General features: G+C 33.7%; 1 protein-coding gene and 1 long non-coding RNA gene across 8 annotated transcripts; one reads left to right on the plus strand and one right to left on the minus strand.

Moving 5' to 3' along the window:
• Window positions 1-5,163: 5,163 nt before the first annotated feature.
• On the plus strand, window positions 5,164-5,586 carry LOC145076411 (uncharacterized). Its single transcript, XM_079022291.1, has one exon. It carries the CDS (start codon window positions 5,164-5,166, stop codon window positions 5,584-5,586), a length of 423 nt encoding a protein of 140 aa, XP_078878417.1.
• Window positions 5,587-18,174: 12,588 nt separating this feature from the next.
• On the minus strand, window positions 18,175-24,186 carry LOC145074611 (uncharacterized). Of its 7 annotated transcripts, XR_013691933.1 has the most exons (13): window positions 23,618-24,183; window positions 23,430-23,550; window positions 23,011-23,276; window positions 22,550-22,720; window positions 21,675-21,763; window positions 21,501-21,569; window positions 21,361-21,417; window positions 20,572-20,708; window positions 20,335-20,412; window positions 19,994-20,099; window positions 18,858-18,952; window positions 18,525-18,624; window positions 18,175-18,445 (listed from the first exon to the last, which is right to left on the minus strand). It is a non-coding gene; the product is annotated as an uncharacterized LOC145074611 (long non-coding RNA). The 7 variants fall into 7 exon arrangements; XR_013691937.1 differs by having other exon boundaries at window positions 21,501-21,572; window positions 23,011-23,550; window positions 23,618-24,186; XR_013691932.1 differs by having other exon boundaries at window positions 23,011-23,550.
• Window positions 24,187-24,872: the final 686 nt, after the last annotated feature.

Here is a 24,872-nt window from a genome sequence, read left to right on the forward strand (position 1 = left end):
GTTCCCTGTGTTTGACACCCGACTTACCTAAATTATTCTATAAATTTGACTAGGTACACTGTCTAAGTGCAATTAGTTACTTAAGTAGGTTAGGATTATAAATTAAAGCTAGATAGTATATAAATTGCACACATCAGTAACGTCCCAAATTTTAACCAAAATTTCTCATTTTTTAAAACATAATAGAATAACTCCAAAACCCCTTTTTCTTTAAAAGATCATAGTCTTACATTCATTAAACAAAAAAGAGAATTTAACGGAAGTCTAAAAATATAATTATTTCTTCGATGTGAGTACAGTTATGGTGGAGCCTTCCCTCGATCATAGGAACAACCTAAAAAACATTTATTCAACAACTGTAAGTTTCCCAAAATACCACATATCATAATAGACATACAATGCATACCACAAATGACCTTCAACACTAAGTTTTTTTGCCCCTTTGGCCTTTAGCATAAAGTTGGTCCGCCCCTTGGCCTTCAGCGTAAAGTTGGTCCGCCTAAGTATCTTGGTGTTTAAGATGAACCTGGACCGCTCTCAACTCACCACATGATATGTCGACATATAACAGACAAACAAACAAACAAATAGTTTCAACGCAACATGTAATTGACTAAATGAGCCTCTTTACCTATCTACACTCTACAATATAACTACATCCTAACATATAGATGATACATACTACAATATATTGTATAGTGACAAAACTCACTTGAATAATCTTGAAGCAGCTAAGTAGGTTGGTTTGTAGAACGCTCAACCAACACACAACAACCTATAATATACTATTATGGTTACTAACTACTTGAGCATAAAAACTAAGTATTTAGATTATTCACCAATCCTAAAATATACTTTCATGACTATCAAATAAGGATCAACTAGTTAAGACAGTCGGGAGGCAAAACCATTTCAACATATAGATTTTCTGAAATCCAACAACAAGGCCAACATGTCTATCTTATACACCACTCCCATAAGTAGGCAAATCAGTATACAATCGGAATCAGTGACTAATCTAATTCTTATAGGGTTCATAGCAATGAATAAGGGTATGATCAATTATAGATAGAAGTGAGGCTAACTTACTTGATCTAACGAAGTATGAATATCCTCGAGTAGAACATTGACACCTTCTTTTTGCTTCCGAAACTTCTAGAGGTTCGCTAATTAAACTACAAACGAGAACTCATATCACGAGGGACCAAAATGCGAGAGAGGGAGAGAGAGAGGGAGAGAGAGAGAGGGGGAGAGAGAGAGATAGAGAGAGAGAGAGAGACTCTTGAAACAAGAGAATATGACAAGAAAGTGAGGATGCTTGAGCCACCTTTTATAGGTGAGTTTTGTGTGTGTCACGCCGCGGTGGCTGATTCGATCCATCCTCTCTTGCTTGCACGTAAAGGTCTATTGAGGAGTGGGTGCTTTTAAGTCACCATGTCATGGTACGTGAATTTTCGTGCCACTATGTTTTTTACAAAAAATGCCCAATCTTATAAAAATCACAACTTTCGCATACACGCTCCGTTTTCGGTGATCTTTATATCTATGCTTTCGTGTCGACGTACAACTTTCATGAGGATCATTTTAGCTAAAAGTGATATATTTTCAATTCCATTTTTATAAACAAAGGTTTGTATTTTATAACTTTTACAAGTGAAAATGAGTGTTAAACTTTTATATTCCCAAGTTTACGACTAATGTTACCTAACCCTAGGATTTGATTAATCTCTAGTCCAAAAAATTTATTATCACAAATTTATTAAGATACTAGATTGGTATTCTAAATCATATATAAGGAATATATAAGGAATAAAATCTAAACTTTAACAAGTAAGGTAGAGTGAATCCAAAAGTAATATATAATCTACTTTCATAAATCCAAATCAATAAACCACACCATAGTATAAAGGTTTATCTACATCTAAGTAGAAGAATAAGGTTTTAGCCCATAATCTCTATATAAAACATAACATAATCGAATAAGTAATGCTAAACACGATTCTAATAGCAAAGCTAACGATCTTCGTAGTTTATTCACTTTGATCTTCAAAATTATGCCTCCCCATTGTTCTTCTACCTTGAATACGATTCAAATGGTTTATTTTCATAATAGAGATATGTTTTCTGCAGACCAAATCAGATTGCAAAATCTTGTATGTATAAAATTTTAGATGTTGCATCGCTGGCCTTTATAGTTGCATCTGTGTGTGTGATCTGCCCCGATTATTCTCGAACTCTATTGCCTCTTTACGTCACTATTTTTGTTCTTCATGACACTAAACCCAAATTTTATGGTAAGTTTGATTTTGATCTTTATTAGCTTCATGCTTTTCGCAATATTTTTCTTTTTCTTCTCAGCTCCGAATTTAATTATATTTATCCAATATAAAACATATTAAGTATCAATTATCTTTAAAATACAACAATATAGAATAAATTATTAAGATAAATGGCCAAAGTTTATGACTAATTAAGACAATATCAATCTTTGTGATATTATATTCATATGGAAATGATTAATAACACCTTAAAGTCCTTAATGACTTGAGACTTTGGTGTATGATTAGTGTCTTCATGGATGCCTTGATTCCATAAGGCTTTAATCATTAATTTAATAAGTCATAAGCAAGTTAAAAAGTTAGATGAGGTGTTTATAAGACATATTTTACTCATTAAAAATGGTTGGTGAAGTTACATAAGATTTGAAATCCATTAAGAACACGTGGACCAATGTTGATGTTTGATGTCTACATGAGGTTTCATTTAACTCTTGTGATGTTGAAATGTCTTAGTCATTAAGTCATAAATAAGACTACGTAATTGACGTGTATTAATGATTTTATAACTTAATGGTGAAGTTTGGTAGAGTTTGGACGCCATATAGGCAAAGTATAATGCCTAAAGGAGTAAAAATGTTACATTTTCAGCATACCGAACTATAGGCCAAGGCTTTGGAACAAATTTAAAAATATTTGTAGTTTAATTTTAGTTTATCCAGTCAACTCCTAATTGTTTTCATATTCACAATGAAAGTAAGTATAAGTATTTAAGACCGAAAACAAGTTATGATTGTGTTTTGGTCTTTTTTTTAATCATTTGATTATGATCAATATATGGTGATTAAGAAGTAAGGAAGCTTTTATATATATATATATATATATATATATATATATATATATATATATATATATATATATATATATATATATATATATATATATATATATATATATATATATATATATATGATTTGCATTTATATGATATTCCATTATGTACAAAGTGTCTATTATGTTAATTATACACATTATGTATGCGTTACATGAAAATTATTCCAAAAGTATTTTACTTAATGGAGACGTTTTGTTGGTTTGAATTTTCTTTTGGCATCCTTAAATCCATTCATGTAGGATAGGAGATTATAGGTGTCACTTATGATATCTATGTGAGATTTGAAAATTAGGCGTTGGTATAACATAACAGTGTGTGAATAGATTTCTAGATAATCTTCATGGTGCATAAATGTGTCTAGCTACCATTTGTGTGTGTGTGTTTGATCAAGGGTGAAGCCAATTTTTTTTAGGATGTTCCTCATAAATTAGTTAGAAACCATATAACTCACAAATTAGTTAGAAACCATATAGGGCCGGTTCTTGATTTTGAAAACTCTATGCGAAAACTAAAAATTGGGTCCCTCTAAATACAAATTGTTTTTTATATAAGCAAATAAATTTAGGGAGTGAGTTGTAATATAAAAAAAAAAAAAAACTAAAAAAGCAATTAAATTAATTACACTAAGAAAAATAAAATTTTATAAAAATTGAAGGGCAAAATATATAAATTTTAAAACTGATTTGTTGAAGAAATTTGAAGATGGGTTAAATTGTGAAAATAAAGTATAAATAAGTGGCTAAAATTGTAACTTAGAGTTATGATTTAAATGAACTGTAATTAAATGCAACTATGTTCAAAAAATTGTTGAGCTCTACCGTAGGCATCACAGTGCACATGCAACACTTCTAACCGTTGAGCTAAACAACTTTTACATTTATAATTGCACAAAATAATATATATATATATATATATATATATATATATATATATATATATATATATATATATATATATATACACGTATACATAAAATGTAACGTGTCAATCTCAGTAAGTCTAACTTTTAGTCATTATCATTAAGTTTTTTTTTAGAACAATGTCAAAATTATATTAAGTTAAAAATCAACTAGCAACGTGCAAGACAAAACATATTACAAATTACAAGTCAAAAAAAGGAAAAACGTTAATCATTGTAATCAACTCTATAAAAAAACATTAATCAACTCTATAAAATTTACCCATAAACTCGATCCAAATATATAAGTTGAAATGAATTTCATCTCTTAATTTCCTTTTTTAAAACAAGACAACATTTGGAGCCTTCCAAATAGACCAAAGATACCATTTAGTAATTCCAAATAGACAAAAGATACCATTTAATAATAACATATAATAAGGTGTCAATATATTCCATATTTTTGGTTATCTTACTTGCCGAAAACTAACAATTAAGTTAACTTAAATAGAATTAAAAATGTGTTAGCTTTCATAAAATTGCTATTATCCCTCTTTAAATAAATTATCCCATATTATTTACTATCTCACTTATTTTATGTTATAATTGCTTGACATACTATATGAACATCACTCCACCACTCCTTACATGAGAGAGAGAGAGAGAGAGAGAGAGAGAGAGAGAGAGAGAGAGAGAGAGAGAGAGAGAGAGAGAGAGAGAGAGAGAGAGAGAGAGAGAGAGAGAGAGAGAGAGAGAGAGAGAGAGAGAGATTTATGTTGTGTGACAACACGATATGCTCGACTCCCTCGAGCCTTTTATCAACCATGCTCAATTAAACAAGGTTTCTTTGACCTTACAAAATTATAGGGACTGTTTTTGTACAAAAATATAGTGTAGGGTGTGTGTATGTATGATTTTCCAAAAAAAAAAAAAATTCCGTGTTTTTTTTTTCTAATCACTTTCCCTATATTCACTCCATTTTCCCGCTTATTTCTCTCGATAAAATCCCGCCTCTCTCTCTCCTTTGCCCCAAACGCAGTCCCTCTCTCTCTAACAACCACTTTCTCTCTCTAGCCTTATCCTCTCCGGCCGCCATGAACCGTCGCATCAGAAAGCAATCCGCTGCCGAGAAGTCCGACAATGGCTACCTACGTTACCTAAGGCCCGGCGCCCTCGCTCAGCTCCGTGACTCCAAAATCAACGCTAGATCTCTTCTACGATCATGCAACTCTCAGATCTATCTCCATCGCGCTATTCCATCTTCACCTTCACGCTCTTCCGAAGCCGTCGGTTCCATCCAGCAACAGCAACAGGAAGTTACCGGCACTTTCACCACCACCGATGGTGAATTGCCTTTTCACTCCGCAAGGTCATATGCGCCTCGTTGTCCACAGAGGAAGAGGCTTACGGCTGCAAGATCGGTGTTTTATTTGAACCATAACTCTACCAGTCTGACCTCCGATGGCCCTGAACCTGCCATTGACGTTTTTAGTACCGATTTCCTTGTTGCTCATTAGCTTAGCTCAATTAGTAGTTCCTATCGGTTAATATTGTACTAGAAAAGAACAATTTTTACAGCAGATTAGTTGGCGTCGACCATTCGCGATCGGATGACAAGCTCTCTTGTTCCTTCGGGGGTTATGTGAAAATTATGTCAACTAGGGCTCAGAACACAATAAATAAAGTCATTTATTGTTCAATTGATTTCACTCTTGTTCCTAAATCGCTTTTATTTCGAGATTGATATGCTATTTATACTCTAATTAGGGTTCTTAATCTTTTTAATTACTGATTGTAAATGCATATAGTTGGGATCTGAAGAGCCTATTCCTTCATTGATTATTTACTGGCTTTATAATCCAGTTTGATAGTCTCATATGATTCGTATCATATTCTGTATGTCTGATTCTTCATTACTCATAAACATGGTATTCAACACCTCCTTGTTGCAATTTTTGAACAATGCCATGGATCTGTTCTTGCAATATAATCTGATTCTGCCAGAAGCCATAAGATACTTCAATCATACTGTAAGTTTATCCAAAGATGTTCATTAGTAAATGCTTCTATTATTGTTATCTCTTATAAGAGTTGATAATTCATACAAAGTACTAATGCCAACTGGGAGAAGGGACTTCATTTACATAGTAAGTGATTTTAATACTTAAGTCGTTATGTCAATTTTGTTATATACAATAATACAAGCTAAATTGAGCTATTAGATTGTTAAACATAATGAAGTCACACAACTGTTGTTGTAGTTTTAAGTTACATGCTATTTGTGTTACAAAGATCTTATAAAAGAAAGAATTAGCACATTGTCCTAAAAAGGCGAAAAAGAGGTTGAAATTAATGGTTGTGTGTTTGTAGTATACTTTATAAATTTTGAGCTTTGGCCTTTGAGTTTCAACTCAATGAGCAACTATCAAACAACTTTGTGATGTTACTTTATTGGTAAGAATTAGTCATATTTTTACATTTGTGTGTATTTTGTATGGTTTTCTATATTCTGTTTTGTGCTTTTTATAGATTTATTCAAACTAACACATAGTCAGGGTATTTGTAGAGAAATGAAAATGAGCTCAATTGGCATGGAAGTGGAATAAGGTTTTTGTTTCTGCATACTTTTCAGCTATTTATCAACTCAACAATCCAAAAAGCTTAAGATATCTTTACTTTAGTAAAGTTTTGTTAAAAAGCTTATTTATGGGTCCCACAATAATTTCTATTTCTTAGTAATAAGATAAAAGAATAAAATATAGTTAGAATTGTAAAAAGCTCTATGTAGAGAGCTTGTAAATTCGCAAAGTAAAAAAAAAATATGTAATGAAAAAGCTTTTAAATTTATTTGACTGAAAAAACTTTCAAGTATGCTCCTATTAGGGGTGAACATGGGTCGGTTTGGATCGGTTTTGATCTAAAACCGATCCCAACCCAATAAAATCGGTTTTCAAAAAAATAAAAACCGAACCAAGAACCCAAATCATAGGTTCGGTTTCTCGGTTTTTAATTTCTTCATGGGTCGATTCCAGGTTTAAACCAAACTCAATATTAACTCACGTAAACTGATATGGGGCAGGATAGAGGTACCGATTCCTTATATTAAGGGTGAAACATGCATAACTTTTATACATCCGTTGATGTGGGATAGACCAAGTTCCAAATTAAAATAGAAAACTTGGGGAAACCCTTGACATCAGGTTCAAGGGGAAGACGCTCAATGGCTGGGTCAAGAGGGTGTTTGCTTATCTAATTCGCGTCTTAGCTATATATATTTATATGATTATATATACAAAAATATGGCACTCAACCGTTGAGTCGGTTTCTCGGGTTGGATGGATCGGTTTCTAGGCAAAAACCGAAACCAAACCCGATATTTCGGTTTTTAAAAACTTGACATCCAAACCGTCGGTTTTGCTTCGGTTTCAGTTTCGACGATGTTGGTCGGTTTTCCGGTTTCTTGGTTCGGGTTTGCTCACCCTAGCTCCTATCGTGATTGTGAAGGATAAACAAGGTAGTAGAATGGGAGATTACATTCCATGGTTCCACCATCATGTTTAGTTGGTTTGTAGGAGTGAAATTAATTTTCATATGGATTTTTTATATTATACGTAAATATAGTATATAAAGTTGACTTTATTGTATACGTTATTGTAATTATACATAACAAACTTTTATTTATAGAATTATAAAAAACATAAACAAATAAATAAGCTTTAATAAAAATAATATATTTTGTAGTTTGAAAACAAGGTAGTAGAATGGGAGATTACATTCCATGGTTCCACCATCATGTTTAGTTGGTTTGTAGGAGTGAAATTAATTTTCATATGGATTTTTTATATTATATGCAAATATAGTATATAAAGTTGACTTTATTGTATACATTATTGTAATTATACATAACAAACTTTTATTTATAGAATTATAAAAAACATAAACAAATAAATAAGCTTTAATAAAAATAATATATTTTGTAGTTTGAAAAATGAAATTGTAATATAAGTAGGAGTAAATTACGTAATATAAGTAGGAGTAAATTACACGAATCATCAATTGTACAAGTGTCAAAATGCAATTTGGTCCCTATTTAAAAAAAAACAACTTGAATCGTCCATCGTTTGTTTTATATTTGCACGCTTCATCATTGAAAGATGTTTTTGTTGCGTTTTTGGTCTGTTCTAGATTTAAAATGACCATAATGCCTTTTTGTATTTATTTGAGTTAATCTAATAACATTTATTATTATTTTTAAATTAGAAAGAAAATGGGTCTCACTTCCACCACCCATACCCTCTACTTTCACTTCACCCCACCCAAGTTTCTATCCCATTTTGTTCTATGAATCTTTGAACCTGAAAAACACCACACACCACTGTCAACTCCTAAACTCCGACAATTGCTACCTCCGACAACCATCACCTCACCTATGTCATCTGCCTCCCGCGAACATCAAGAAACCACATTATAACTTTGTGTTCCATATCTGCCATAGATGAACTTGATTTAGGTTCGATCTAGGGTTTCTTAAAAATCAAGTTCAAAATTAGAGTTATACGAATGATTTTAGATCTGAAAATGATTGTAGTGTTTGTGTTCTTGTTTCAGGTTTAATTTATGGGTTTGTGTAGAAAAAACAATATACACATATACCGCCATCATGCTCATGGAGTTCTATGGTTTTTTTGCAGCTTGTTCTCCCTTGCCGATATGCACCTCGAAAGGCATCAACGACTGCCAAATCTAAAATCGTATCTCGATCTACACCTTAGAGGCAACGTAGATGGTGGAGATGGGATCAGCCACAAAAGCTTAAGGGGGTTATCAACTTTGGTTTGGGTGTAGTTATGGTAGTTGATGCTCGATATTAAAGAACACAAATAAAATTAGGAAGAATGGGGTTGGGTTGTAACACCAGTCAAATTCAGGTCAAAAATGAAATGTTCAAAAATCTCAATTGGGATATATAAAGCAATAGATATCGTGACAAGGTTTTCAGAAATATAAAAAACACTAAAATCCGGGTTATAACGAAGAAGTTATGACCAACCAAAGATCCGCAACAAAATCGGTAAAACACTGTTAAGTACAAAACGCGAAATTCCAATAAAATGCTTTTTAACCTTAGGTATCTAAATGAAAGTCGTAGACATCATTAAACCGTAAACGTATATAAAAAGAACGTCCAAATCTAACTTTGTATGAGGAAGTTATGATTTTTCTAAGTTTCAGATATAGCAGTAGACAACTAAAAACTCGAAACAGAGATCGAGTGACTTTTAGCTGACACAACCTAAACGAGAATCGAAGATCTTGACAATAGTAGTACAACGGTAAAAAGACAGACGAAAACGGACGTCGGATGAAGAAGTTATGGATTTTTAACGGACTTTTCCAGTCCCGGCTTGTTAAAAATATAATATTAAAAATAAAGTCAAAATTAACCAACAGAGTCTAAACGAAAGTTGTAAATCATAATCTCACCTATGCATGGATATAAAGAACATCAAAATCGGAGCTTGTATGCAAGAGATATGAAGTTCTAAAGTTCGAGACACGAATTCCCACCCTGTCAGAGGACTCACGACGTGAGCCTGAAGCTCACGACGTAAGCCAGGGATGGATACGGTCCAACGTCGGGCTGTCATAAGTCGAGTCAGCAGATGGATATGATCGACCTCACGATGTGAGCTCCAAAATCACTCCGTATATATAGAAATCGAAGGTCTCGGGTTTAGGCTGCTCAACTCTACTTCCCTTTCTACTTTTACTATGTGTTAAGCATCCCGAGACTACCCAACGCCCCAGTTACGTGTTGAAGCCCTGGCGGAACCCCGAAGTCCCGAAGTTCCCAAGATTTCCGAGAAATCGACTTCTTTCCGGTCGAAGTGCTGCCCGAGCAAAGTATCGTTTTCATCAAAAATCATCACTTCTACCAAATGAGATCATACCCCTATCACTACACTTTCAAATACTTTTAAATGATTTTAAACACTTTTAAGTGGGGAGGGGGGGGGGGGGGGAATACAAGTAAACACATGGTTAAACTCGTGCGAAAAACATCAATCTTTTGTTATACTTTTCATACTGTTGTTATAACTATCACATGAAGTTGTTAACATGAGCCTGAAGCTCATGACATGAAGTTGTTATACTTTTCATACTGTTGTTATAACTATCACATGAAGTTGAAATTTTAAAATTTTGGTGTAATATTTGAAAATTAAAGTTTTTTGAATTTTTTAAAAAATTCCCGCTTATGACCGCCAAGGCCGACTTTGATCGATTTTGACCAATTTCCGCCAAGCACACTAATCGTAATCGGTTTAAGGCCGCCAATCGATTAATCACAGATTAATCGGCCACCAAGGCCGATTTCTGCAACACTGTGTTTTATAAATAGAAATATGTTTTATTTATATGTTTGCATACTACATCATACCAAGGGTAACCATTTCAACTATAACATTACGTTTATACAAGAAAAATACAACTCATTATTATGCTTTTGTCAACACTGTAAAAAGGGTAATCATTTCAGAAATCATTCATATACATTTCAAAATACGTGACTTAATTGAGAATATGTGAGTCATTCGTCTTCATCATACCTATCAAGGTATACAAGAAAGCCATGTTTTATAACCAGAGTCTCCGTTCGGAGAACGTGATAAGTGTGTATAGATCTATACAAGACTGATGATCTCGCACCTTGACTGTTAGCTACAGTCTGCAGGGTGACAAATATCATAGTATTTCGACGCCTGAAGAACGTCGCTGCAGGAAAATTCATCTTAGTATGGTTATGAAAACTCACAGGATAGACAATTATTATGGTATTATGTTTTTACGGGAAAAAGTAATATTACAGTTGCTTTTACGTATAATTACAAGCTTCCTATAGTTTTGATTTATAATAAAACTACACATCATCATTTAAAGCATGACATATTTGCTTACAAGTTACAGTCTTGGACATTTAAGACTGCTTTTCACTTTTAGGAAAATATAGGTTTTCCTTGTTCAATACATTCATTTCATACAAACAACGATTCATAACTCATTTGATAAGAAAATATCGGATTTTCTGGAAAACAAACGTGAACTTTCGAATGGCATACATTTACACAAATATCTACTTATGAACTCACCAACTTAATTGATGACACTTTTTCTTTGAAATAACTTGTATTCTCAGGAAATCGCTAAACACCAGGTTAGCAACTACTTTTGGGGACTAATGCTCTGTCGTTAGTAACATCGTTTGGAGCATCATATTGTATTTGACTTTCGAAATATGTAATACAACAATCATGTAAACTTTTCAAGTATATATTATGGTGGTGTGTAATTTATTTACTATTCAATTGTTATGATACTGTACATGACGTCCTCCGTCCCTGAATGTTTCCGCCATTCAGGTTTGGGGGTGTGACATGGGTTGAAGGGGTTTGGTGGTCCAAAAAAAATCCTCCCTCTTTCTCCTCTAAACCTACTAGTCGAAGAAGAGGAGATGTTGGCATAGTTGACTTCTCCAATGGCATCTCGAAGAGAACGAAGAAACAAGAAGAAAGGTAAAGGGGCGATGGCTAGGGAAGGAGGGTGGTTGTCGGCATTGGAAATGGAAGTTTCCGACATTCAATTTTACCATATTTTGGTGGTAATGTCTATGGTTATCGATGAGAGAAGGGAAATGATAAATGGTGAGACACATTATTTTTCTAAAGAGGGTGGAGTGGGGCCACAATTTAATTAGTTTTTTTAATAATTAAAAATAATCAAAAATCTTAAAAATAAAAGAAAAATAAATAGAAAAGAGCAATATAGTCATTTTATGTAAGCGGGCAACGTCCAATGGCATAAGGGATGGTCCGAGTTAACTTTTAAAAATAAAAACTAAAGTTAAGGTTTTAACTTTGTCCACATTAGGTCCTTAAGGTTTTTTGTACATATTACACCAGCATGGTTGTTATAACCGTTTAAAAAATGTAATATGGTTTTAGTTTTGTCCGCATTAGGTCCCTAAGGTCTTTTTTATACATATTACACCAACATGATTGTTATAACCGTTTAAAGAGGTGGTAATAAGGTTTTAATTTTGTCCACATTAGGTCCCTATTTTTATTATTTAATCTAACTCTTTTACAATTTATATTAGTATCTAGTTAGATGACTTCATCATTTAATTTTCTCATTTTAGTCGCCCATTCACCGCACCTACGGTTTCAATTGAAAGGTTACATAACAACTACCATTTCTACAACAAAAAAATCTAATTATAATCAAAGTCTTAATGATTAAGGCTATGTTTGGTGTGCCACAGCTAGCTGATAATCTAGTTTATTTTTTGATGTTTTTAAGTTGTCATGTTTGGCAAGCCAAAAAGTAATTTATAAGCTAACATTTTAAAAAGCTATTTATACTAGTTTTTTAAAAGTTTTTTAATTTTTATCCAAATATACCCCTTAATTAATTAAGAAAATATATTTTTTAAATGCTTTTTTATCTCATTATATAAATTTTAGATAACTTATAAGCCCATGGTGGAGCCAATGTCAAAGTAAAAAAGTAATGAGGTATCCTCGCTAAGTAATGACTCTGCCAATGGGGTATCCCTGATATGCCATTACTTATCGAGAATATCCCATTACTTGTTGGGATACTCTTTTGCTTTAACACTGGTTCCGCCACAGGCTTATAAGCTATCTGAAATTTATATATTGACATAAAAGAGCATTAAAAATATGTTTTCTTAATTAATTAAGGGGTATATTTAGAAAAAATATTAAAAAACTTTTAAAAATAGGGACCTAATGCGGACAAAATTAAAAACTTATAACCCCTCTTTAAACGGTTATAGCAACCATGTTGGTGTAATATGTATAAAAAACACCTTAGGTAATATGGACAAAATTAAAACCTTGTTACATTTTTTTAAAGACAAAATTGCAAAAATGGTCCCTATGGTATGCATTTTTTTGGGGTTTTAGTCCAAACCTCGACTTTTTTGGATTGGTGGTCCTTATGAGCTGGTTTGCTTGTAGTTTTGGTCCCTTGAAAAACTGAAAAGACTAAAATACCCTTGAGGTATTTCTTTTTCATTTTTTTTATCTATTTTTATAATTAAAAAAATTAAGAAAACTCTCTCTCTCTCTCTCTCTCTCTCTCTCTCGTTGAACCACCACCAGAGGTGGAAACCGGTCACCGGAAAAGTGCAGCAGCCCTCCACAACCCTCCTCCACCTCTTTCTCTTGTCAACTAATAACCCCAACACCCTCTTCTACATGGATACTTTCTCCGTCGCTCCGAAAGCTGCCAAAGATGAAGAACGAGCCACGAAGGGCTCGTCGGAGACACCAACTGCCACCTCTACCCCGTCTCTTCCATTCGTTAAGAAAGCACCTCCGACTCCCCACTAGAATCGTTTTCCATTACAACCTTCACCCCCCCCCCCTTATTTGTTTCCGGCAACGAGGACTCGACTCCTCCTCCTTCTTGTCGAACGGAACAACCCAAACACTACCTGAGAATCGCCGCTCCTTCTGCCATTTCGTTTGTGATTTTCGTCGAATTAGAAAAAACAGCCAAGGGAAGCCGCCGACTCTTTTCCTTCGCGAATCGTTGCCGGAGGTCGACGTCCGACCCTCCTCATGATTTCATCAGCCACTCCAATGTCATCGTTGCTGCCGATTTGTTTCTTCCCCCGATCAGATGAAGATGCACTCCCTTTCGATTGTTCGTGTGTGTTAAAGTGCAAACCTATGAATTGATTTCCAAATACGAAACGAAAAATAGTTCCTGCTCAAAAATATAAACCCATGTGAATCATTTTCCAAATTTTATGTGTGTATGTGTTGAAGAACTTGTGTATTTTGAAGAACAAGATAAACAATTGTGTGTTCAGGAGAGAGAGAGAGAGAGAGAGAGAGAGAGAGAGAGAGAATGGGATGTGGGCCCCACTTTATTATCAATAAAACATTAAATTAAATAGAAAAAAATATAAAAAATATATTAAGAGGGCAATTTAGTCATTTCAAATTTCGGAGAGACCATTTTTACATACAAACTAGTCCAAAAGGACCATGAATCCAAAAAAGTCGTGGTTTGGACTAAAACCCTAAAAAATGCATACCACAGGGACCATTTTTGCAATTTTCTTTTTTGAACGGTTATAAACATCATGTTGTTGTAATATGTATAAAAAAATCCCTTAAGGACCCAACGTGGACAAAATTAAAATTATCATCTTAAGTCATTAAAAGTTAACGAGCAATTTAACGAAATTTAACGAAAGACAAATTGTGTAATTTTCTCTATAAGTATAATAATAACTAGATGGGGAGCCCCGCGTTACAGGGGATGGATTTAGGCAACATCGATCATTTTGTGTTTTCATGTCCATTTCATTGCTCTTGTGTTCAACTATAGTTCATTGCCTTAATTGGTATTCATCGTAAAGTATGTTGCTATTTTCTGCAATTCGCCCATTTATGTAAGGACGTAACAAAATAGAACAAAACTTTATGAATTATGTATGTGTCTGTGTAACACCCAGAGTTTAGAAGTGCAAGTTCAGGGTGCTTGGCGTAATTAAGGAGGATCGACTCAGCGAGTCCATGGATAGACTCGGCGAGTCGAGTCGCGATTTTGGTCGCGTGTTAAGTGACCAACTCGGCGAGTCGGCAGCTGGACTCGACGAGCTGGTGCTGAAGGGAGAAAAACCCTAATCCGGGGTTTGTGCCATATATAAAGCACATTATAGCCACCCTCAGCCTCTTTACCTTCCCTTTTAGTTCCAAAAAAACCCTAATTTCGTGTGAGGCTTCATTGTTGGAAAGATTGGGGCTTAGAAGAGGAAATTGTGAAAGGAGCTTGAGAATTTGGAGTTAGCATCAAGAGGCTTGTAAAGATCTGGGATCAACATCAGAATTGTGCACATCTTTGAGGTAAGGAGCTCTTACCTTAAGCTATTTCCCTTGTAGTTCATCCTTGGTGGTTGTTTTGAGAGTTCCTCAATTTTTTTTGAGACCTATCTTGGATTTGGAGTTGGATCTGGGGTTGCTACTTCAGATCTAGACTCATGATGGCCTAGATTGTCATAAAACTTCAGTCCTTGAGTTGTTAGTGAATCCCTTTGTCCTAAAAGCCTAGCCCTAGAGCATTTTGGGCTCAAAGCTCCTGGAGTTCACGTAAAGTTTGCCACTTTACGTGAGGAATGGCTTGTATAAGGGTAGATCTAGGGATTTGAGCCCTTACATGGATTGGAAAGCCTCTGTATGGAATGAGAACTAAAGAGACTCGGCGAGTTCCATGGGTGAACTCGGCGAGTTGGTTGAAGGTTGGCATGGACTCGACGAGTTGGAAGAACAACTCGGCGAGTCTGTTGAATATTGTCTTGGACTCAGCGAGTCTGTTCTTGGACTCGGCGAGTCTGGTCGTGGAGTCCTAACCTTTTTCTGGTTGAACGGTGAATCGGTGAGTCGAGGGATGACTCGGTGAGTTGAGCGAGAAGGGACTCAGAATTGTGGGACTCGGCGAGTCGACGGGGCGACTCGGTGAGTAGGGTCACACAGGAAGGTTGACTTTGACTGAGGACTTTGACTTTGACCAAGAGTTGACCAGTGGACTTCCAAGGGTACTTTGGTAATTATTGGTATTTATTGAGTTTAGTCTTTTGGTAATGATCAGTGGTGGAGTTCGTGCCGAAGGTTGGAGCAGCGTGATCTTATCTCTTCAGTCAGCAGTTGCGAGGTGAGTTATCATCACTATATCAACATGGTCTAAGGCACCATGGCCGGCCCTTTATCGGATGGAAATCCGGGTCGTTGTTATGGTATTGCTTTGCTATATGTTTGCATCCTGGTAGTTAGGATGGTATATGTTCGAGACCTGGTTAAGGTCGGAATCCTGGTATATAGGATGATGCTATGTTAGTGACCGGTTAGGTCGGAATGCTGGTATATAGGATGATGCTATGTTAGTGACCGGTTAGGTCGGTATCTTGGTTAAAGTGTGTTATGTATGTGATATGCTAGATCGGTTGATTAGTGATGAATTGCTATACGATTATATGTTTATGTGCGCATGGTCGGTTGACTGGGGTTGGGTTGAGGCGGATCCTGCTTTGTGTTGTAGGCCAACATACACAGGGTGGACCGGATATCCCGAAGGCCCAGTGAGCAGTCCGGATACGCTGTAGGCCCCACGAGGGCGGACCAGACGTGCCGAGGCTCGGAGAGTGGATGATGTGTATAAAACCAACTAGTTTTAATCCTACTAACTTAGACACAAAATAAACACACGAAAGGCAGTGTACCTATCGATTAGTAATATAGTTCAAGCAAGTAGGGTATCGAACACAGGGAACGGTAAACAATTAAAATAAATGCTAATATTATCTAAATAAAACAAATAACAAAAAGGGGGTTTTCTCTAGTTTTACAAGACTAGAAACTTAATTAGAATAACTAGCAACTAAAACAATTAATTACCAACTAAATTCAATAGTAAAGAGGACTTCTGTTTAGGTACGACTCATTTGTTCCATGGATGATTTTAATGTATCGGATTAATTCTTCATTGGCTACCGATTAAGATAATTAGGTTCACGTTCGCTATTCCTAATTCTTAGAAAACAAATTAATTCAAGCAATGGCCAGTTGTCTAAATTAACGGGTTTCCTAGATTATTGATTCGGGTTAAGTAAGACTTGTAATTAGCTAATCAAATTGGTGATTCAATTAACCTCTTGTTGACGGTGTATCACACAAGCTTACACATTAACTTACCTATCTTCTAGTTAATTCTAGTTTTACGTTCGTTATTCCTAGACATACAACTATGTGGTCACAATAAATCATATGAAATTAATAACTAAGAGATGTTCATACAACTTAATTACTGATTTATTAACAGAAGAATAGTTATTGTCAACACATAAGGTTCTTTAACAAGCTTAACAAAACATAATTACCAATTAAAATTAATCCTACTCAAATAATCAATCCATGTTCACAAAATTGTCTACCCTAATAGAAGAATAAGTTTTTAGCTCATGATTGCAGTAAACATAAACTCAAAAACGAAATCAAAGTATGTAAACATGATTCAAATCAAAAAGTTACTAAGAATAAACCAAGATTGTCTTGATTCTCTTCACAATTGAATGTAGGGTTGATTCTTCAGTTCCTCACGACCTAGCAGCACTTCCAATCGTTTCTCAGCCTCCTAGGGTTTCTCTCCATGCTAGGGTATCGATCTGAAAGTCCCTTTATATAGATTTTCACAAAACAGAGGCTACTCGGTGAGTCCAGTGACCTACTCGCCGAGTACATCACTTAAAACCCGTGTACGGCAAGTCAACGCGTCCAGAATCGTGAAAGTTCGATATAACTCACCAAGTAATCGACCCTACTCGCCGAGTACGTTTCGAATCAGCATTTTCTCAAAACATGAAAGTCGTCCGAAATTGTGTCTACGTTTCAGAACATTTTGAATCTCGTCAATCGGAGTTACGGTTCATGAGATATGACCAAAACACCGACGCGGGGTCAAGTTGTCCAGCAACATCCTTCTTTCTTCAAAATGCAAGATCCAAGCCTCCAATCGCTAGTTCCGCTTCCTTTTCCATCCGAGCATGTAATTGTTGCTGAAAAATGAAATTATAAACTAATTAAGTACCTTTTGTTCATTATATGTGGTTGGTATTTTGGGGGTAACTCACTAAGCTTTCGGGCTTACAGTTTTCAGTGTATTGTTTCAGGTACTTTAGGAGATCGTGGCAAGACGAATGCATGATCGTACCGCTCCTCATGTTTTATGTGTTTATGATGTGGTTCTGGGAAATACTCTGATAATAAATGAATTGAAAACCTTTTTGTAATAAATTAACAAATATGGGTTGTTTTTGAAAAGTTTAAATTGGTTGAAAATTTTGGATGTTACAGTCTAACAATATATAAATAGGTGAAAAAGATTTTGATATCAATTATGAATCCCAAGAGTGTTACGTTGGAGAATATAAAGACTGTAATTTGGAGCGAATATAAAGAATGTGAGATAATAGTTTTTACTGACCACACAGCAAAATCAAGTTAAATCCACTTATTCATCTAATATTACAAACACACAAAGCAAGCAAAATAGGTTAAATGTCATGTTTTTACATCTTTTTATAGGAGATCAAATATTGTATCCAAAAAGAGTAGAATAAGATGTATACAACTGCCAAAAGAAAAAAGACAAATATACTCTCATTATCATCAAATTTTTGGCGAGTCTCAATAGTCTTAACAACTCCACTTCTTAATCCACAAAAAACATTATAGCTTTCTCTATTCTGTTCTGATCAATTGCTCTAGAAGGATGGATTCAAAGCTGAAAAAAATAAACATTAAATTGAATTTAATACAACAATATGCAAACAAATTGAGTCAGAATAACATTGTTCTCTTACCAGCAAATGTGCTATGAAAATTATTGGAATTTATGTGCTCCATTGTTGGATCATTCGGGTTGAGCAACATGAATATAAGTTCTCTTTCAGATGCAAGGGCCTGAACTTGACAGAAACAAAAAAGTTGTAAATAACCATTTTAACATTCTGTTTGTTTATATTGAAGACTAATATCATACCTGATGCACTTCAAAATATATTTTTTGTGTTAGGATTCAATAAAAATTCATCTATCATATTCTCAATTCAGATCATTGAGTACTTCCAAATGAACCAATTGGTATTCAAAAGTACATAATATAATTTGTCCCATTGTGATTTGGATTTTCTTACCATGAAATTTGGTAATTCTCGTTTTGTTCGTCCTCTGCATTCAAACATCCTAAATCTACTTCAATGTATGGGTTTCCTGTTAACAATGTATGAACCTGAAATATTATTACAAACTTCAGAGTAATAAAAAAATATAGTTAACAACAATATATCAATAATATCACTTAAAGATATTAATATCGACTTCTGAACATATAATCCCGAAGTGTAAATTACATTTTTGGTCAATTAGGCCTGATTTTGGTCAGGTTCTGCAATATTGTTCCTTATTTCAGTTCCCTTAATGATTTTCGTCCTCCTTCCATGAAAAATGACTATATTTACCTTTTTTTTATTTTTATTTTTTATAGAAATTTGTTATTTAGTATAACTTTGAATTCACAAAATTAGATTAAATCACAAATATTTATTTAAGAGTAAAAAAATACAACTATAGTCATTTATTTGGTACAAAGGATCAAAATTGTTACGACACTTCAGAAAAATGACCAAAACTACAACTGAATTTTTGCAACAAAAGTTATAAAAATCAGGTATACAAAAGGACCAAATCAAGCACCAAAACGTTGTCGTCCTTCTTTTGTGCCCCAAAACTAAGTTTGAACTTTAAAACAAATTTAAATATGTTTAGTTTCAAAAAAGCATATTAATAAATATATAACACATGGTCTCAAATTCTACAAACTGAAATTTGTTGGTGTTTAATTCAATAAAAAAAAATACGTGTGGTTAATCTGAAATGCAATAGGCTTAACCTCAAAAACTAACCCCACAGTTTGCAATAAGCACAAAAACATAGATTTTGAGATTACTTGCACTCTAGTCATTTTTACACTTAAAAGGACGATTTACAAATCTTAGGCACATCAAAAACTTGCTTGAATCACCACCAATGTAAATACTAATTTATCATGTGTCATATGCTAAAATTGAATGACTTGATACAAAAATGTAATCAACAATTAGTGAAATAGAATCAATTGATCCCAAACTTTTAGAGAAAATAGACTCAATTAATCCCCAACTTTAAGAGCAAGTATCATATAGTTTCGTTACAAATTTTGACAGATATGTGCCAAAAGGGTTTAGGCTTTAAAAACCAAATAAATATATAAAGAAAGTTGACCATATTGTACCTTTATTATCTTCTAGCAAATTCATTAGTTTCTTAGCCAACTGCTACATGCAAAATTGTAGAGCTACTATAACTGTTGTGTCATGACCATGTCGGCAGACAGATATCTAGTCAACAAAATGAAAGAAAAAACAAAAATAAATTCATTGACATTCTATTAATCAGATAATTGGAAAAAGAAAACCTATCTTTCCTCATTTACTCACCAAAAATTAACATTTTTTTTCAAATTTACTTATAAACTCCATAGTAAAAATAAGGGTAAGACGGTCATTTATTCCAAACAAACATTATTTATCCACTCAACAAAAAAAAAGCATTTTCAAGAAAATAGTTGCGTACTTGGAGGCGACTTGCTAAATTTTCCCTAGTAATTCCATCCAAATATCATCAAATCAAGAATCCGTTTAGACAAAGCTTCTGCATTTAACAGAAGCAACAAACTTTATATGAAAGATCAATTGACCAAAAAACATGAGGCTTCTTTCGGGGGATAAAATGTAATTAGAATTATAATCATAAATTTATAAACATGATTTATTACAAATGCATAGAACAGTTGGAAGAAAAGAAGCTCACAGAAATCATCTCTTTGTGAGCACCCTGTAATTAATCATTGGTTGATCTTTATTTGATTATCAATGCTTGATTAAGGCATTAAGCGCTTCCAAATCTTGAAGTTCCTCTTCTTTTTCTTTCAGGTCTTTTTCAGTGTACTCTAAGGCCCCGTTTGATATGCGTCTGACCGAGTCAAGTCAGACGTTTTTTGCTGACTCGGTCAGCAAAATGTGTTTGATAATCCAATTCTGGTCATCTGACTCGGTAAGAAATGTCTGACTGAGAAAGGAGTTGGCAGGAGGCTGACTGAGAAAGAAAGCAAGATTTTACAATAATACCCTTGGCCTTGGATAAAAACAAGTGTAATTGGAGGTTACGAGAATTGAACTCGGGTCTCCTCTATACATAGAATGATGTTTACCAGCAAGCTAAAGGGTTTTTTGTGTTTTAATCTCTAAAATAGTATATTTAATGTCAATTATGCTGGAAGTTTTTTGTATACATTATTATTATTATTATTATTATTATTATTATTATTATTATTACTTTTATTATTATTATTATTATTATTATTATTATTATTATTATTATTATTATTATTATTATTATTATTATTATTGCTTTTATTATTATTATTATTATTATTATTATTATTATAAAGAGCATGAGGGTAAAATGGTCATTTTGTATCAGTCAGCACATTCACTCAGATGTATAATCAAACAGCATAGTTTCTTACTCAGTCAGAACTTATTACTCAGACAGACCTTTCTCAATCAGCACTTTCTTAGTCAGCAACTATCAAACGACCCCTAATTTATTCTTTGCTCCAACATCCTCAGTGGACTCTAATTTATTCTTTCCAGGCTGCACATGAGCTGAACTTATCAGCTCTAGTTCATAGCTTTGTCTAATGGATAAATAATTACAGATTTTTAGAAGATTAGAACCTGAAATTTGTGAATATTCGATGAAGACTTCACATATTAGTGGCTCCAAAAGATTAGCAAGCAATTTATCTGCTTTGAAACGGAAAAGAAAATAATAATTATTTTATTACTTAATGAATCAATGTCAAAAAATACTACAAAAGGATATGTTATAGAATATTAAAATATTGATACCTTGAAAGGATGTAGAACTAAAGAACCTTGGGCTTGTACAGTAGATTGATGCACATAGATGTGATACTAATGGATGAATGTGAAAATACCTACAAATATGATTTCATAGTAGAAGATATAACTAAAAAAAATATAGAAAACAAAAAATGGTACCTGGCTTGCTAGATAACAGACCATGTAAATCATCAAATTTTCATTATCTTTTGGGAGTTCTTCTAACAAATGAATGGTTTAAAAAATTGATGTTAATATATGTACAATGAAATACATGTGTTCAGGGATGGTCTATTCGTTTTTCGTGCCCCGGGCGAAAGAGACTCGATAATGCCCCTATATATATATATATATATATATATATATATATATATATATATATATATATATATATATATATATATATAGACCAAACCCATTAGCAACATAAATTTATAAACAAAAATACTAATAAAGTTTTTATTTAGAGTCAATTTTTATTTAGACCTTTCAAAACAAAGTTACCGAAAAAAATTAACAAATTTGAAGTTGGATGATACAGAGTAATTTATAAACTTGACTCAAAAAGTAAAAAAAAATGGCCCTAAATCCTAATCCTAATAGCTTAAACAGAATACAGTAATCCCATTAACAAACAACCAAATTAAAAACCAAACAAAATAGCCCAAATACATTTGTTTTTCAATTCCATATCAATATTTAGACTATTAGTCGAAGACTAATTTCTAAAAGTATTCCAATCCTATTAAACTAAAAACCAAGCGAAGTGGAAAAACATTGAAGAACCATTATAAAATAACATTTTTAATGGCAATGACTTGTACAAATAGATGATCAAAATGCACTTGAAATTGCATTTATATAGTTGAGATAACACCTACTAGCATAACAGCTCAGCAAGATTACAAGCAACACCTAAATCCACTTGAAATTGCAAATACCATCTTCAGGGGCAAAATTGTCCAACTTGGATCAAAAGTACATTCCAGTCGGCAGCTCTAGATAAAGTCCTCAACCAAACTCATATCAAGGGCAAAATCGTCCGGTTTAAGCTATAATAATAAAATACAAAAATCATAACATTTGATCAACATATAAAACCAAAATCATAAAACTACAAAAGTTGCCAAGATTCCTCTTTTTAGATTTGAGATTCTACAAACTGGCATAGACCAGCCACACACGACTACACTATGCATTCAAAATTCTTGAAAGAAAAGAATCAAAACATAAAGAATAAGATTTATGTTTCTGATTTCGGGTTATAATTTCAGATTTGATAGTAAGGTATTCAAGTAATTTGATTTATAACCAAAGAATAAAAACGTAATATTTTTTTTACCGTTAGCTTGCAATACTGGGGCAATCGATTTCTGATTTTAGGCGTGATTATTTCGCCTGATCGAATCCACGTTTTCTGATTTTTTAGCGTGATTGGCAGCTGCCTTTTTGCTGCTTCTGTGCTTCACTGTGTCGGATGCCTCATGTCTATGGAGCAAAATTTGTGCCGAAAGTTTATATGCCCATAAGAGGTAGACAAATCGTTATGCCCCTCTTCGTAATGATGCCCTGGGCAGTGGCCCAGCTCGCCCTGCCCTGTGTTGCTGACTTCATCATGTAATTTACCACAGATAAAAGTAATGTATGAAACATACAGGAAAAAGAGTAAATTGGTTGAACAGTGGCATCCCAAGTTACAACAAAACATGTATAAACTGCGAAATTACTTTAACCACTGTATAGTTGGTTTTGAGAACTGACCTAAGTCCTTGTTCGCTTTCTCGTCTTGATGTTGTTGTTCTTCTCCCATATTTTCTCTTCGTTCGTAGCTGTGTTGTGTTTCTAAAGATCGAATCTCACCTGTTGTTATCTCTGATGAAACCTGTAAGAAGAAAGGTGTAATGAAATAGCAAAATCCTGTAATTTGTGTCTCAGCTTATTGTCATTACCTTTCCCCAAATCTATTCCTGTGATTTGAAGTTATTTTGCATCAATCCTCTGTAGGGCGACGAAATCGTACCCCAAAACGAAGGAATAGATAAAAATAAAGAGAAACAACAGAAGTGGGTAACTGGACAGTCGGGATCAGAATTGCAGAAAGGAATTGCAGAAGAAAAGAATTAAAGGAGAGAGAGAGAGAGAGAGAGAGAGAGAGAGAGAGAGAGAAAGTCGGGTAACCGGACGGTTGCGTGAAGCAGAAGAACCATCGACCTGGTGAAGATGATGGAAGGCGTTGTCGATCCATTCATCGCTGATCTGTGGACATCTTCTCCCACTTACCGATATTGAGTGGAATCGGTGGAGGCGTCTTCTTCTCCCACTTACGCTAATCGGTGGAGGAGACGTAAATGGAGACAGTGGGTGGGGGAGCAGATGGTACAATAGACGGTGTTGAGATGAGGCGGTGGAGAAAGGTTCAGAAACAGAAATCTAAACATTGGGCGACAAAACGGTGAAGGAAAATGAAAATAACACGTGTTGAGAAACTTTATAGAAAACGACATAAACTGCCCATAAAAGCAAGAAAGGCAAAAAATGAGATATTTGGAAAAGTTGTGGACCAAATCTGCCAAAACCCTAGCTACTTTACTGTAGATAAGGTAGGAAAATATATATATATATATATATATATATATATATATATATATATATATATATATATATATATATATATGAATTGTGTTATTAAAAGTACAATAATTAATGGAATTGAGGGAATTACATTCCTTTAGGCCCATTCTATTCCAACTAGCAAAACAAACACGATTTCTTATTTTTCATTTTGCATGGATACGGAATAAACAATTCCATTGTACAGGCATGTCTAAAGTCTTTAGGTCAAATTGCTTAGATCCGGTTGGGTTGGGTTGTTTAGTTTTATATTTTTGAATTTTCTTATAAATTTTTTCTTGCAAAGAACATTAATAGACATGATATATAAATAGTTAAATACAAACAAATTTAAATAAATAATTATAAATATGTTAAAATTTAAGTAAATATAACCATAAGTATGGTACTATTTTCCATTTTTTATTGATAACAATTAGAAGTAATGCATGACAATTAGCATTATATATCCACTCCTTATTTTTTTTTTATATTTATAATTTTATTAAGTAATCGATGTATTTACTACGATTACAAAATTATATCATTATAATAATAATTTAGTTAAAAAAACAACTAGAGGCTGTAAACTTT

Source organism: Lactuca serriola, chromosome 9, assembly GCF_051521515.1.
Source record: "Lactuca serriola cultivar US96UC23 chromosome 9, Lser_US96UC23_V15, whole genome shotgun sequence".
Taxonomy (NCBI): Eukaryota; Viridiplantae; Streptophyta; class Magnoliopsida; order Asterales; family Asteraceae; genus Lactuca; species Lactuca serriola.